This window comes from Cotesia glomerata, linkage group LG6, assembly GCF_020080835.1.
Source record: "Cotesia glomerata isolate CgM1 linkage group LG6, MPM_Cglom_v2.3, whole genome shotgun sequence".
Lineage (NCBI taxonomy): Eukaryota > Metazoa > Arthropoda > Insecta > Hymenoptera > Braconidae > Cotesia > Cotesia glomerata.
The window spans coordinates 3330844-3347659 of record NC_058163.1 but is presented as its reverse complement, the minus strand read 5'-3'; the positions used below and the strand labels follow the sequence as shown (position 1 = coordinate 3347659).

The following is a 16816-nucleotide window of genomic DNA, read 5'->3' as shown; positions in this document are numbered from 1 at the left end:
TCGTTGACCAGCTTTTTCCAAGCGATACTTAATCATTCTTGCGTACAGAGGAAACTTGGCCGCCATTTTGTCGTCAAACTTATCTTTATCTCCATCCTTGAACCTCAGCGCCATTTTGTGATAAGATCTGTGCAGTATATCAAACAAGGATAATCCAGCCATTGTTCCATAAGTATTCTTCATAACTTCAACTTCAGTATCACATTCAACTCTAAATTTCCTCAATTCACTTCCTGAAACAAATTTTTTATTCCTATCGCAGACGTAAAAGCCAGCCGCCATCAGCTTAACAATATGCTTCTTCATAACCTCAAAGCACTTTTCTTTGTCTCCATAGGTATCAATCGGTAATTTGCCATGTTTGCTCACAATATTGACATCACATCCTGCATCCAGAAGATCTTGCAGACTAGACTCAGGATCATCAATGTTATTCTCCATGCAGCACATCTCTGGAAAATGAAGACAAGATCTCTTGTCTTTAGTCAGAGAATTTATTTTTATAAAAGGTTGACTCAGCAAAAACCTAAGACTGGCTGAGTTATCGTTCTCAAAAGCTGCTTTCATCAGAGGAGTCAAACCATAGTAGTCTCTATCATTAATATCAGCGCCATGTTTGATCAGCAATTTAATCATTTCTACGTTGTTTGACGCAGCAGCGATACTCATGGGCGAGTCGTCACCATCTCCATCGAAATCTCTTCCATGAACATCAGCGCCCTTGCTGATGAGGAATTCAGCGATCTCATATGCATTCAGATTGACAGCAAATTCCAGAGGTGTACACTCATCATAATAGATATGAGTGTTATAATTACCTTCATCATTATTAAGCGTATCATAATATCTCTCATATGTGTCTCTTACACTGATAATCTGATTGACATCAGCCCCAGCTGACACTATTTTTTTAATATACTTTAAGCGGTTCAAACCTATCGCCGATAAAATAACCGGTGCTAAATTTTCAGTCTCCAGCTTCGTGTCGGCATTGTTCTCCAGGAGGAAGTCCACAAATTCATCGTCATTTACATAAAGAGCTAAGTGAAGAATAGTATATTCGAAGAAATTCTTTTCGTATCCGGATAGCGGTAAGAATTCTGCTTGGAATTTTAATATGATCTTTCTCAAAAATTTTTACCACCGTGTTGACATATAACTCGTTTGACATTATTGAGTCACGAACTTCTTCGTAGCTCATTTGACGAAAGATTATAATTTTTTTGATTTGTTCTCTAAGATTGTCCATGACTTTAATTATTTTTTCTTACAAAAATTGATTCTCAGCTGGTTGTTATAATTAACTAAATATTCTAGGTTATGTGTTGGTTTATATCTTTCACAGCTATCATCTACATAGTGTGACATCTAGTAGGTGCGTTGACGTTTTTATTTGTAGTTTAAATAACTAGAATTTGAATTTGCGCGCGCAAGCGCGCGCCTGACTGTAGCATTTGCATATATTTTCATGCTCATGATATATTCGACCAATCACGTTACGAATAGTTTGATGCCACATACATTTCATCTCAATTTTATATTAGGAATATTTATATTAGGAATATTAGGACTAGTATACGTTGCGCGCAAGCGCGCGTGTGAATTTAGTATGGAATTATCTATATTTTCATACTTATGATATATTTGACCAATCACGTTACGAATAGTTTGTCTAATTGTGTATATTTTCATATTTTCATCTAAATTATAAGAGTGGATTAACTTGTATAACAACAAATTACGCTTATTATTTGATATTAGTAAGATAATTTTCTATGAAAGATTATTTTCAAAATTTTTTTTTTTTGTAATTAAAATTAAGTTAGCCGACTTAAAATTTTTTGAACAAAAAATTTTTCTTTTCAAATTATTGCAAAAAAAGAAAAACAAATTTCTATTAAATTTAGTATTATTTTTCATGGCACTTAAGGGATCATTCTGGTTTATAACTTTTGAAAAAATAGTTTTTTTTTTTCCACTTTCTGAAAGTAAATATATCTCTAAAAGTATTTTGTGTTAAATTTTTTAAATGATCGGACCAATGATACTAAAATTAGCAGACGTTTGACAATTTTTGATTTTTTGAATCACTAAAAATTATAAGTTAAAAAGTATTTTAAAAAAATTGGAACAAATTTACTTGTTAAAAAAAAAATCTAAAAAATAATCAAGTGACATGTAAATTAATTTAGCGTTTATTTAATAATATTAATAATTTTGGCACAAATAAATTATGGTAAATAAAAATTAGAAAAAAAAATTGACATCTAGAAATTTGAAAAAATAAAAAATGCAATTTCTTAAAACAATTTTTTTTTTTAAATAATTTTTTTTTAACTAAAATTAAACGGAGTGTCTAGTCTCACGTACCCGTGCACGGTAATTCTATGAACGGGAAATATGTATAGTTAATTTCAGACTATGGAGGGTAGAGGTAATATTGAAATACTCAAATTAATGCACGTCCCGGATAAACAAAAATTATATAGCATTATTTCTAGAAAAAAAATTTAAAAATCTAATTTATTAATTATTTTTTATCAACATATTTTTAATAATTATAACCATGTATAAGCTTATAGAACTATTTATTATTATATACAAACGACATATGATTCATATATAATTTTTTTATCCTGGGTCTTTTTTTGTAACTAAAAAATTTTTCTGAAAACAATATTTACATACTTTTTACTTATTTATTTTTTTACGATCTATTTTAAATAAATAACTACGAAAAAGTTATCTTATTCCTGCAAACTTTAACGTCATCGTATGATATTTTGAATATCCCGCTTCAAAAGGCGGATGTTCATCTTTTCTTTTTTAATTTGAGTGTCGTAGTCTTAACTACTTTTGGCGCTTTCTTTGAAAAACGGTCCTCTGGTACAGCAGCGCCATCTTAATTTAAGGCGATTCAGGGGACATTTTCGTAACACAGAGTGTGTGCTCCTTACCTCTACCCTCCATATTTCAGACAGTACTAAATCGGGCGGATATTTTAAAGGACACCACTAGGGGGCAATCATGAATATGAATAAGCGCGGACATTCAAAATGTAATACAACAAGGATAAAAAAAAATTGAATATTTTCGTGAGTTCCATAAATAGCAAATAGTTTTTAAGATCGTTTATTATTAAAAAAATTGTTTTCATTGATAGAGAATATTTAGAATAATGGACTACATCAAAATGCTTCTTTTCCCGTAAAAGGACGGAAATTAAAAATTTTCATCAGTCAGGCTAATTATTATTTTATTAATTATTATAATTATAAGCAAGCCAATGATTCTCTGATCAAAGATCAAGACTCGATTGATATTTGTATGCAAATAAATAATAAATTATTATAAAACTTGATTTAACGAGTAAGGTACTGGTTTTCCCGTACAGAAACGGGAAATGAGAAATCTCTACAAGAAATTGTTCAAGAACCTTACGCCTCAAAATCTAAATCTGCACTGTTGAATCTACATGACAATGGATCTCGACCGATTAAAAAACGTTCAGTTAGACGACCACCACTCATGAAAAATCAAATTGCTAAATCAGTAGCTTCAAAACTTCCGGTAGGGCGTCCACCACTTCTAAAAGATTCTGCTTCAAAATCGCAAATTCCGAAACGTCTAATAGGACGACCACGACTTCCAAAACTTACTGTTTCGGACCAGCAACTTTCAAAACGTCCAGTAGGACGTCCTCGACTTGAAAAGCGTCCTGCTTCCAAACAGCAAGTTCGAGAAAGTTCAGCTGGCAGACTAATGTTGAATCTACCAAGCACAATCTTCATTGATTCGATGTGTCCAGGCAATTCCAGTCGATCAAGTAAACTTGGAAACTACTTTAAAATATGAAGCTTCGATGAGTATGGACGATGATTTCGTAAAGATCCATGAGTAAAATAAGGTGTCAATGACGAGATAATTTATATCCATTAATACAAATATTATGGAGCAATATTTATTTTTGTATGTTTTAATGAATTCGGTACATATTAAACACATTTATATGCATCAAATAAAAAAATTACAAAATTTGAAACAAAACCTGGGAATAAATAATTAGGCCTGATCATGCATGGGCTTTAAATCCGTTATCAAGCCTTTTTATGCTAATTTTCCGACCCAGATTCTTGGTTTTCGTTACATCTATGTTTGTTTTTCGTTACAAAGACTATTTTTGATGAGTTTACAATGTTTTTGTTTCATGGAAATCAAGTTTTAAGTGAATTTAAATCTTTTTTTGCGACTAGTTTAGTTTCAGACACAAAAATTATTGTGCTAAGTATGGTAGATACCAGCAGCTGATGAACTATTGATATTTTTAAATATACAATAAGCACATCTCTATGTTACACTCATCAAGACCTTTCAATTCAGTACTCAGACGCATTTTTGATATATTTTTATTATATTAAATATATGAAAAATTGATATGAGTACTCAAATGAAAGGTCTCGATGAGTGTAACACCGGACAGAGCTTATATTTTAGAAAAATATCTACAGTTCACAAGATACGAAGTTGTTTCTTAATTATATAGCGAAAGCTTGAGCATTTGAGGATCTAATCGTTAAATTTTTTTACACTCTTGGCATAGAACTGAGGATTGTTGTTGACTAGCGGGAGTAGACTACTCGTCACTGAGATTTTAGCTGCTGCCTAACAGAAACTTCTTTTTGTGTGAACTCTACGACGGGCTCTATAAAGGGATCCGCGGATTCTTGGGAAATTGATATCATCGGCGGCCGCTAATTCATGACAATCATCTGGCTGCTGAAAGGAGCGTAAAACTTTGACTGAGGCAAGATCGCGTGTTAGGCTTAGAGAAGCAGAGATTGGTGTGCCTGAGTAATGTGGTACTTCACAGGATCCAGCACTAGTCAAGTGACTATCTCTCTGATAATTATCGTCGACTTTTAAGCGACCTTCTTTCTGAAAATCAAGGTATTCAAAACGAAAAATGTTGTACAGCACTGAAATGTAAATGAAAAAAGAAATAAATTATCAATCCAATAAAAAAAAATTTTTTTCAAAAAAGAAAAAAAAACACTAAAAACTAACTTTATAAAAGAATGAGGTATTGTTCCACTGCTGCTAAATATTTCTGACGGAGTTGAAGATGCTGTTGGTGACGACTGCTCTCTCGCATCTAAACGAATTATTTAAAAATTTATTTTATATTTACAAATATAACTATAATTAGAGCTTTTATTAAGCTGACAAAATTGAGCTGATATTACGGTGACAGTAGTGGTTACATAGATAATTTCTTAAAATCAAAGTTATTTAAAATTTAATTCTATTTTTATTTAAAAAATTGTTTAACATAACTAATATTTTCCCCGTAATATATCCAAATTTTTAAACACTGATTGAAAAATCAGACTTAAATTTATTTTAAATAAGAAAATTATTAAAAATTTCACATGTGAATGTTTTAAAAAATTATTAGTATATTTTTTTAAAGTTCTTTCCTCACAATTAATTTATTTTTTAAACAAAATAAAAAGTTCGTCAGATATCTGCACGCTTCACTATAATAAAGAAAACCCCCTACTTTTAGTAAATTTTTTAAATAAAAATGAGTGTGCTTATCTGCCCGCAAGAGGGCACTGGTTACCAGAGTGAAAGTGGGAGAAATCTACTTGAATTGAAGTTTGAGTTAAAGTCAAACTTACCCTGGGGAATTCCAGCGCCTAGGCGAAGAAATTTGTAGGTTCGACATCCCCGTAGCGAACCAGGTGCGGCGCAATCTCGAAGATCCTGTCTCGGACTTGATCCAAGTTATCGTAGGGCAAACTAATCCCGGAGAACTCGGCCAGGATCCGGATGATTTTCCAGTCGGGCCTGGCCATCCTTGGTGGAGGCAGCGCAGCTCCAGTCTGCCGGGCTCGGCTCTCTGTGTTGACGTAGCTCCCGGTTTTCTCGGTGTAGGTTGCTCCCGCTAGGACCACGTCGACGATGGTCGCGCCCTTGTCCAGGACTTTTGGCTGCTGCTGCTTTATTTGACTCACTGTTGATGTTCCGTAACCCAGGTCCAGAGCTGCTACCTGCGAGGCATTTTTGTACAGAATGTTCAGCACTTTTCAGTCTGATGAGGCCTGAAATTTTATTGTTTCAAGATAATTTGTGAAATTACGAAGTAAATACTGGTCATATAAAAAAATTTTTCGAATAAAAGTTGTTCCAAATTCAATTTTTAAAAATCAGTGTTTCTTATCATTTTTTCTTAGTACCAATACACGGAAAGAACAAGATAGTACTGGTTACTAAGCCGGATAGTACTCAGTGCTATCTGAAAAAAAATAAAATTTCACATACTATTCATTGCTAGCTGGATGGTATTGGCTACTCTCTAGATACTACTCAGTACTATCTCAGATGTTCTTCGCCTTTATCTTCATTGAGAGAGGTGTTTTCTTCTTCTTGATCTTTACCGAATACAGTATTGCCATTAAAATCTTCAGCAGCAAATGAATAATTCAAATGGATAATAATTATCATGACATAAATGTTTATCCTCATCAATATCATCATCACTGTCTTCATTTAAGATATTATCAAATGGTTCTCTAAGGAAAGAATGAAAACTGGATCCTGCTTCTTCATCACTGTCATCGTCCAGCAAACTTTCAAAAGGTATTTTAGCAACAGAAACGTTTCCATTCATATCTTGATTAGATGAATTGTTGTTATTGACAATACCATTTTCAACAATAGCGTCTATGTCATCAAGCCAATTTTTTTTAAAGCAGTGGCTGCAGCCAATGATTCTTTTGATTGCATTAAAGATTGAAGAAGCTCACCGGCAGTGACATTGGACCCTTTCGGTGGAGTGACTAAGGAATAGGAGCATAATAACCGGAAAACTTGCCCAAAAAGAATAGTATTGGGATGATCATTACACCGACAGACATTTCGCATTATACCAAAAAATTTCTGAAAAAGATTTAAAGTTAAAACATTACAATATTCACAAAATAGTAAATTATACAAGCTCAATTGATACATGTGAATTTTATAGGTATATTTTCATTGATACATACTTCTAATTGATCTTGATTAAGACGTGACGTCATCAAATAATCATAGTTGCACTTTTCTTTTAAAAATTCTGCCAACTCGAGAGTAGCTTGCAGTGTGATTTTTAATCCTGTCAGAGTACTCGGAGTAATTGCAAAAAAAAATTTGCCTTCGATTTCATCGTCCTGTTTTTGTTTTTTCTTCTTTTTTTTTTTTATTGAGTTGCTTCTCATCATTTGCTTTAGCTTCCCAAATTTTTAGATAATTCAAAAACTCAATAATTGCCTAGCGAAAATGAATATTATAATTTTTTAATCACATTGTCGTAACCATTATTTGGAGAAAAAAAAAGAAATTATCATATTATGATAAAGACATAAAATTTAGTAGAAAATATAATAAATGGTAGACCCAGAACTCCTTTTGGGTAAATTTTAGAAGCTTGTTAATAAGTGAATTCAAATTAACTGAATTCGTCCATCAGACAAAGCAATGTTTAATAATAATCATTCATAAATTCATCATTCGCTCAATGATTCAACACAATAATTTGTACATTCGGGAACAATAAATAAAACTGAATATCAAATTAATTATATATAAAGTTATAATTTCAGATTTGATTATAAACCAAACAAAAATAGAAAAAATGACACGCTTAGTTTGTAGTGTTTTTGAGCTATTTAATTATTTTCTACTTACACAAACTTCATGGATAGTCAGTATTTATTCCAATATTTAAGTGCACAAATATTGAATATTTTTATGTTAGGAATGGATCTCCATTTAATGTTTCCATTTCTACTTTATTATTGTGAAAAAACTGTAAAAAAGTTTGGAAAATCCAAAAGTGCACGCCTCATAACGCTCAATCATTTTTTAAGAAAAAAATTAATTGTATAATTAATTAAAAAAAAAAATTATAATTAAGTAATTTCTTACAGAGTATTTTTTATTTTTTTTTTTAAATATCGGCGCCCTTTTTTCTTGTCATATGCGCACGCAGTCTAAAAAAATCTAGCTTGATCAAGTGGCGCCATAGTTTTCACGTGACAAATAAGAAAAGTTCGTTTGGCTTTGTACGGTTGTATCCGTGAATTTTAATAAAAATTCAATTAAAAAAAAAATACATAAGCTAGGCCACTGATATGAAATACGGACCCAGTTCATCGAATTCTTAAACTAATAAAAAAGGTCCGGTCTTGAAATATCAATTTGTTCGGGAGTAATCGTTGGTACATCCAAAATGGGGTGACATCCGGACGTCCACGTAAAATTTTTTTCAAAACGTTTTTTTTTTTCAAAATAGCAACATGAAATGATTTTAGAAAGTAAAAGATGGTTTAATTTAAGTGTTTTTCGGTGTACGTCTACTTATATTATTGAACAAGTGTAATGTGGTTGTGATAGAGGCATTAAAAGATCACAAAATTGCTTGATCTTGACGAGTCGAGTATAAAGCACAACCTCACGCGCTTCGCGCTATGAGGCGTGCAAAACTATTGAAAGGAATTAATTATTTGCTAAACGTTACCCTTTTTTGAGGATACTCCTGATTCAAACGCAAATCATCTTGAGGGGTATGTGAACTCATCGCTTGGATCAAATTATCTACTCGTTCGATGAAAGCAATTGTTGAATCACAATCTCTGAGCTCAGCAGTTTCGTTTTTATACATTTTCATAGCAACTTGAATATTTTTCGAAAATAACTGAAAACAAAAGATTTTAATAATAGCAATTAATACTTAATAAATCCCTCAGATAATATTCAATAAGATTATCAGTGAAAGTATTGAAAGAAATAGGATGAAAAATATCAATTTACAATTTAAGTGGATCAATCATTTTAGATAGAAACCTTGCGTATATTTTTATTGTTACCTGGTAAGCCAAAGAAACATTCATTTTTTGGTATCCTTCTGGATTTAAATGCTGTGGAGTCAGTTTATAGGCTATCTTTAGATTTGCTTTTAAATACGTTTCATATTGTAATAAAATTTCCCAATGAATTTTTCTTACAAATCCATCAGGTGTCTGCAAAGAAAAAACTATCTCGTAAAGCTCCAAGAACTACAATCATTATGCTCATAAATATTTATTTATTAAAAATGAATCACGCGGCAAAAAATGACAATCACACATGAGCAGGCATGATTATACCTGACATCATGGCATAGTTATATCTAACCATGTTTTTTAGGATTTATTTCAAAATATGACGTACCCAGAAAAACAACTTTTCCATAATCTTTTTTCTAAAACATTTGATTAAATGTGGAAAGTCAGACATAAACCAAAGTCTTCGGTCGGAGTCAAATGGATGTTCACAGCTAGATTGGCCATCCTTAATGCCAAACAGTGTCCACGCTCCTCGATTCCATTGCGCACCATCCGAAGTTACAACATCCACATAAAATCCAGCATTTTCTAACAGTATGATACACTCAACAAGTAACTTATGTAGAACATTACTAGTGACAGAATTTCTACTCAGAAAACTTCAAACAACTTGCACCCAATCACCTTGAAAAGGCTATTGATGGTACTGGTAGTATCATACAACCAATAACTCACCTTAATGGAGAAAAATTTGGTCACATATTTTTATACGCCATTGTTATTAATTTAAAAGAAAAAAAGTCACTCTGTTCATCAATTATTAACAGAATGTCAAAGTACACAAACATTAGTCTGGTGGCTGAAATCTTGGCTTTATATCGGAGCACATAAGCCAACAGAAGCCAGCTGTGATAGCTCTAGAGCATTGATTAACGCGCTCTCATTCGCATTCAATGATCAATCAATAAAAACGTATATTGATACTATGTATCTACGAACTATCGGTGACACTTCTCACGTTTCTAGACCACCAATTTCTACTTTTATTCGTCTTGATGTTGCCCATTTTGTACACATGATAAGTGAATGGAAGTGTTGAAAAAATCAAAAAAATTCTCTGGTCAAAAATTTTTATCTATACGGTATAGCTCTTATGATAGATTGTCAGACTGTTAAAGAATTTGAGAAGATATTTAGACTAATCTGTATTGTTACCTTGAATGAACGTGACGATTCAATTATTAAAATAACTGGACAAACAGTGGCCTAAGCCCGACATCAGCTGAAAACATTTATCGCAAAGAAATTGATGAAACTAAAATAAATAATGACTCAGATAAAGAAGAAGATCAAGAATAGACCGATAACACAAGCGAACCTAGTCCTGTCAAAACATTCATCAACAATATCTTTAACTCAGCAAAAGATATCAAAATATTGGGAAAAGCCGCTAATGCATATTATGCTGAAGATTTTATTCAAGAATTTTTGGCGAGAGCTTATGAATTTCCATTGTGGACGTCTTCATGTTTTCCTGACGACGTTGAACATGCAACAACTGGCTACGTTGAGCAATTTTTCGGAGATAAAAAAGAAAGAAGCTTAACGAAATGGAACAGTTTAGTGCGTGCAGATGTTTTCTTAAAATATGAGTTTGAAGAATATACTGGAAGTTCTGCTGAATTACAATCGAATTTGATTACCGAAAATGAACGCGAGGATTTGAATAGTAAAAGAAAACAAGATGAAAATGAACTGAATAAAATTTTAGATAATAGTAAGCAGAAGAAAAATGATGATTCCACTGATAATTCCATACAAAGTAATATTGATCAAATGCTTAATAAAAGAAAATTAGTTAATAATGACAGTATTACTATCAATGACTCCGAAGAAAACATTCCATCTACTTCTACACCTGAAAAAAGTGTTGACATCGATTTAAATGAACATATAGATTATTATGTAGATAATAGTGAACATCTAAAAAATGATTCTAATGATTTAAAAAATAGCTATGGACTTTCTCAAAATGATAGCAGCGATTCTTTAAAAGACGTTGAAGAATCGATTACTGATGACTGTAATTCTAAATTGAGCAATACGTCTGGCGGAATACTTTTGAGTAGTATAGACTTTGAAGATGTGACTAACAAGAAACTGCCGCTGCAACTGCAACCTTGTTCAAAAATCAAGTTTCCATTTTCGATATTCCACAATTTTTTCATTTTCAGCTAGTGAATGGTTGGGAAGTATAGGAAAAATTATTCTCTACAAAAAAGTATTCAGATCATTTTACTGTATGTTTAACCCTGAAAAAATTTGGAGCTGTGTCTCGGTTGAAAAATGCAATTTAGATCAAAAATCAAGTTTCCATTTTCGATATTCCACAAGTTTTTCACTTTCAACTAGTGAATGGTTGAGAATTATTGGAAAAATTATTCCCTACAAAAAAGTATTCAGATCATTTTACTGTATTTTCAGCCGAAAAAAAGTTCTAGCTGTGTCTCGGTTCAAAATTGCAATTTTGTTAAAAAATCAAGTTTCCATTTCTGATATTCCATAAGTCATTCATTTTCAGCTAGTGAATGCTTGGGAATCATAAAATAAATATTCTCTACAAAAAAGTACTCACATCATTTAACCATATCTTCAGCCGCCAATAAGTTGAAGCTGTGTCTCGGTTGAAAAATGCAATCCAGTTCAAAAATCAAGTTTCCACTTCTGATATTCCACAAGTTTTTTACTTTCAGCGAGTGAATGGTTGGGAATTATAAGATAAAGCATTCTCTACAAAAAAGTACCCAAACCATTTTACCGTATTTTCAGCCGAAAAAAAGTTGGAGCTGTGTCTCGGTTATAAATTGGAATCTTGTCCAAAAATCAAGTTTCCATTTCTCATATTCCACAATTTTTTCACTCCCAGCTAGTTAATGGTTGGGAAGTAAAGGAAAAATTATTCTCTACAAAAAAGTATTCAGATCATTTTACCGTATCTTTAATATACTGATCAAAGTTGGAGAGATTGTTTTTATAAATAGGATAACATTGTACTGCGAAAATACATATCCTTTTACTTTTAAAAGACGACAATTTCCCATCAAAGTAGTATTTTGCATGACTATTAACAAAGCCCAGGGTCAAACTTTTGAGAAAATTGGAGTTGATCTTATTAAAGATGTTTTTAATCATGGATAACTTTACGTTGCCTTTTCGAGAGTACGATCTTGGTCGGCGTTACAAGTCTCTTTAGCTCATGACAAGCATAATAAATTTGTCAAAAACATAGTCTATAAAGAAATCTTTTCATAAATACCAACTCTACTAAAATCCATTACTAATACTACTACTACTACTACTACTACTGCAATATTCACAATAGATAGAAAAATAAATAAAATTAAGTCTGTAAGTGGTATTTATGGGTTACAAGTCAAGTATTAAAAAATCATAGATATAGTTATTATGAAACACTTCAAGTCCATGAATGATTCGCGCGCTCTTATCATAACTCATATGGCACACATATGCAAAACCCGTGTTAAATTGCGCAATTGTTTTGTTGTTGATGTTTTATCGGGGTTATTTTGTCAGCGGTCGAAAGTTAGGAACTCTAATTCTTATTTATTTTGATTGGTATATATTTTGCATATGCATTGAGAACACAAACTTTAAAAAGATACAAAATACACTGACGACGATAATTATATCATAAAAAATTTGTAACCAGTATTGATGAACTAACTCTTTAGTTTTCGTCTGCTATAATATAAATACTTATTTACAATAATATACTGAACTATTATTAATTAGTTGTCGATATTTGCCTCGGTGGAGAACATTGATTCAAAATACCAATAACAAACTTAACGCAAAAAGTAAAAAAAATCGTGGATTATTCTGAATTGTTTTCAATTCTCTTACATCTTGCTTGGATAAATTTTGAATTGTATTATTTCCGATCTATTAATACGCGTGTTTTTATTTAATTGAAAGTATTGCGATGGTTACGGCCTTAGTTAAAAAAAAATGATTGATAACAACAAAAAGAGAATTTAAAAGTATTCATTTTGTGATAAATCTAATACTTTTAAATCCTCTTCTTATGGTTCTTAATCTTTTTTTTTAACCATACCGTAACATGTCATGACAACAAATCTTTTTCAATAAATGGACTATTTAGATTGCTTAGCAGAATTTTATAATTTAGTATAAAATTTTTTTTTTTAATTTCAAGGGCCGAGTCCTACGATTCTTCCGGCAAGTCAGGCCCTCCTAGATACACCTACTGCTATTTCAATTAAAAATTCAAGTACCCCGATTAAACTAAAAAATTAAAAAGTATGTAAAGCAACGAAATTCGAATTATTTTCAATACTCCTAACTACTTTAAATAATTTTTAATTTCTTCTTTCGCGGAGAATTAACATTGTCAATTTCTTTAAATTCGTTTTTCTAACCAGGGTATTAAACATTATCGATGACCATACCCTTATTGGAAAAATTAATCAACAAGTATTATAAATAACAAAATTAGAATTCTTTTCAATACTTCTGAATATTTTAAATACTTTTTAATTCCTTCCTTATGAAGAATTAACATTGTCAATCTTTTTAAATCTTTTTTTCGAACCAGGATGGTAGAAACATGGTAAAGTCGTTTGGCGATAATGAATATACATGAGCATCACTGTTCGTGAAATTATCGACTAATTTCGTTTATTTACATCATATTTTGAATGCTATCGATTGAGTTTCGAAATTATAAAAATCAAGAGCTTACTACCTCAACATTTCTATTCTTCCTTTTGAAATATGAGCAAACCAGATTCTATCGTATGTTGTATGATAATGTGTTTACAGTAGCCACTCAATAATGTTACGCTTTCATAATTTACGTTCACTCCCCACTTGGTTTTTTTTTATCAAAGTAGGTTAAGATTTTCATCAAAATCTTAGGGAAATAATGAGAAATACGAATTTTTTATACATATTGGTCCTTAGATCCGCTTTGAAAAGTTGCACTATCCCTAAGACCGTAACTTTATTGAATGTCTACTGTATTCGTAATCCATAACACAACTCGAGCGCGCTACATTATCTAGTTTATAGTTAAATAGCTATAAAATAAGTTTATTAATCAAAAGTTCCAAATTTTATTACTTAAATATTTAAATGTGCTAATTAACAACAACTGATGTTTACATGTGATGATAATAATAATAATAATTGTAATTGTAATTGTAATTTATTGACATGGCCATAGGACGTAGTCCTCTAATGGCCAATAGCAAAATACAAAAATATACAGAGTGTACAAAATAATTTTTTAAACTAAAAAGAAAACAATAAAATTGCTCATAATAATAACTACTTATAATACTAATGAAAGGTCCCTCAATGTTTATTTCTGCAAAGATAATATCAAAGAACAAAAAAGAAAAGAAAAATCAAAAACAAAAAGTCTGCTTTTAGCTTTAAATGAAACTAAACAAAATAAGATAATAATAATAATAATAATAATAATAATAATAATAATAATAATAATAATAATAATAATAATAATAATAATAATAATAATAATCATAATAATAACAATAATAAAACAAATAAAATAACAAATAACATTAAGAATAAATGAGTATAAATTAATTTATAATTCCAACAAAAATAGTTTCACTGTATACGACTGCGCCAAGTCCACGTTCATTGAATACCGACAGAAATCAAAAATATTATTTACAAAATTAAAAAAGCCAAGTACCAGTTATACAATTATTATTATCGAAAAAAAATTTCGTTACAAGTTTAAAAGATGAAAAAAAAATTTTTCTTAACGTACTTGGTGTGCGTCATTGAATACTCCAAATTTTTTCGGACGTATATTATATTTCTTATATATCACTTACATTCCTTGAGTAACGTTACGTCAAATATTATTATTATTGATATTTAGTGCACGAATAAAATTTAATTTACGATCGATCCAGCATATCATGAGCATTGAAGAACAGCTTTATAAGGATGCTTGCATTTCAAGAATTAATTCATCATACAGACCTTTATCTTTTTTTCTCAATATGCCCCTCAAGCATCTCTCGTCATAACTATCATCATTGATGCTCAGTACTTTCTTCGCTCCATTCAAGATCCATGGAAAGTCCTTGAGAGACATCTTTTTAGCAACTGCTAAATGCTTATTCAAGCCATAGACTGCGCAAGTAATGTATATTATCCAATTAAAAGTTGGATAAGTTTCATTGTTTTCATTCTTGGACTGTAAAACTTTAATCAGTTCTTTTAAAAATCGAATTTCGAACTCAATATCACTATAAATCAGATAGTAACAATAGTACTCATTTTCAAATAGATCAACAATGAAGTTCATTTTATCATTTCCTATATTATTCATGATATCAAACCGATATACCCATTTCATCAATTTAAATATTCTGTCTGCAGCATCCACTAATCCTTTGGCATGCAACATCTTAATTAATTTATAAATTATGTCGAAGTGATTTTGACTGAGCGTTTCCAGTAGATTGATTCGAGGTTCATTCAATTTCAAATCAATTCTCTCGGTAAAGAAAATATTCACTAAGTCTTCAGGCGATTCATCTTTGTGCCTTTCCCAAATATATTCAAGTACTTCAAGTAATGCATCCTTATCATAATTGAAAAAACAGGTGTCAATTAATACCGCCAAATAAATACATCGATCGCTAGAAGAAGTCGAACTGTTGATTCGTGCTTTGAGGTGTGGAATCGATTCTTCAAGTGGTAAAAGAGAAATCCAATAGGACTCTTTGGAGACATCATCTTTCGTTATTTTTTCACATTGAATTCTTGCTAATTTAAAGCGATCTTCAGGAGGAAGTATTTCTATGAATGCATAATTGTTTATTAATTCAGAGCAGTTAAGAATATTTACTTCATAGAATTTTTCAAATGAAGTTAACAGGATACGAAATTTATCTTCTTTTTCAAAAAATTCGAGATATTTTATACTATCGTAGGGCTGAAATCTTTCAATATCGTCTGGGTACAGTGTTTCTAGCATGGTTGAAAACTGCTCTTTGGTCAGTAATTTCGAAACGCTCTTCAAATCCAAAATAGGTAGAAATAATTCACCATTTTTTATCAAAGCGTCTTTGCACTTATTCAAAAATATTTTTGTACGCCTTTTGCTAAGTTTAGCACAACACGTATAATGATCGTATAATTCCATTATTTCAACAAAATCCTGATCATACTTCTTAATTAATCTTGGAAGGAAGTTGAACAAATCTAAAGACTTGTAAACAATTGATTTGTTAATCTGATCATTGCTACGACGTTTGAGATAATTTATAATGATCTTTGGATTTTTGTAGAATAAAAATCTCATATTTCTTTTGCCATCCAGTTGAAAATTATTATCATCAAAACAGCGTTCAATAAAATCTTGGCTGCAGACAATGAGAAGAGGCTGAGCTTGGTCTTCTCCATACAAGGAAGCCACTTCCTTGTAAAATTCTTCAGCAAAAATGGCCTTTGTTATATTATTAGCTAGACACCTAATTATTTTCTTTCGAAGTTTCAAAGATACAAACGGCCAAATCTGCTCACGGTAAAGTTTTATCGAATTATTGTTCCCATTAAAAAACCATTTGGCTTTAAGAGCACGGTTTGTCAACAAAATGTCATCAGATTTAAGAGCATTGATGATTTCCTTGGACTCTTTTAATTGTTTGGCTATTTCCACTCGTACGAACGGCTTCATATCTTCCGGCATTTCAGACTTCTCCATCAGTGTTTTTACAGATTCATTCTCACTTAATGTTTTAATTATTTCATTTGCAATACGATTAACTGTAATAAGCTTATCTCTTTGCGTTTTTCTCTTAATTTGATGGATACCGATCAAATGAGCAGAAATATTTGCTTCCATTTTTTATATTATTGCA

At 31.1% G+C, this 16816-nt stretch overlaps 1 protein-coding gene across 2 annotated transcripts; it reads right to left on the bottom strand.

Moving 5' to 3' along the window:
* Positions 1-7220: 7220 nt before the first annotated feature.
* Positions 7221-16816, bottom strand: LOC123266522 (the record flags this gene model as incomplete). 2 transcript variants are annotated; one of them, XM_044730807.1, is given in 5 exon segments in its annotated part: positions 7221-7311; positions 8561-8737; positions 8910-9062; positions 11503-12157; positions 14710-16816. In XM_044730807.1, a coding segment is annotated over 1 exon segment (1917 nt). In that variant the 3' UTR covers positions 7221-7311; positions 8561-8737; positions 8910-9062; positions 11503-12157; positions 14710-14883.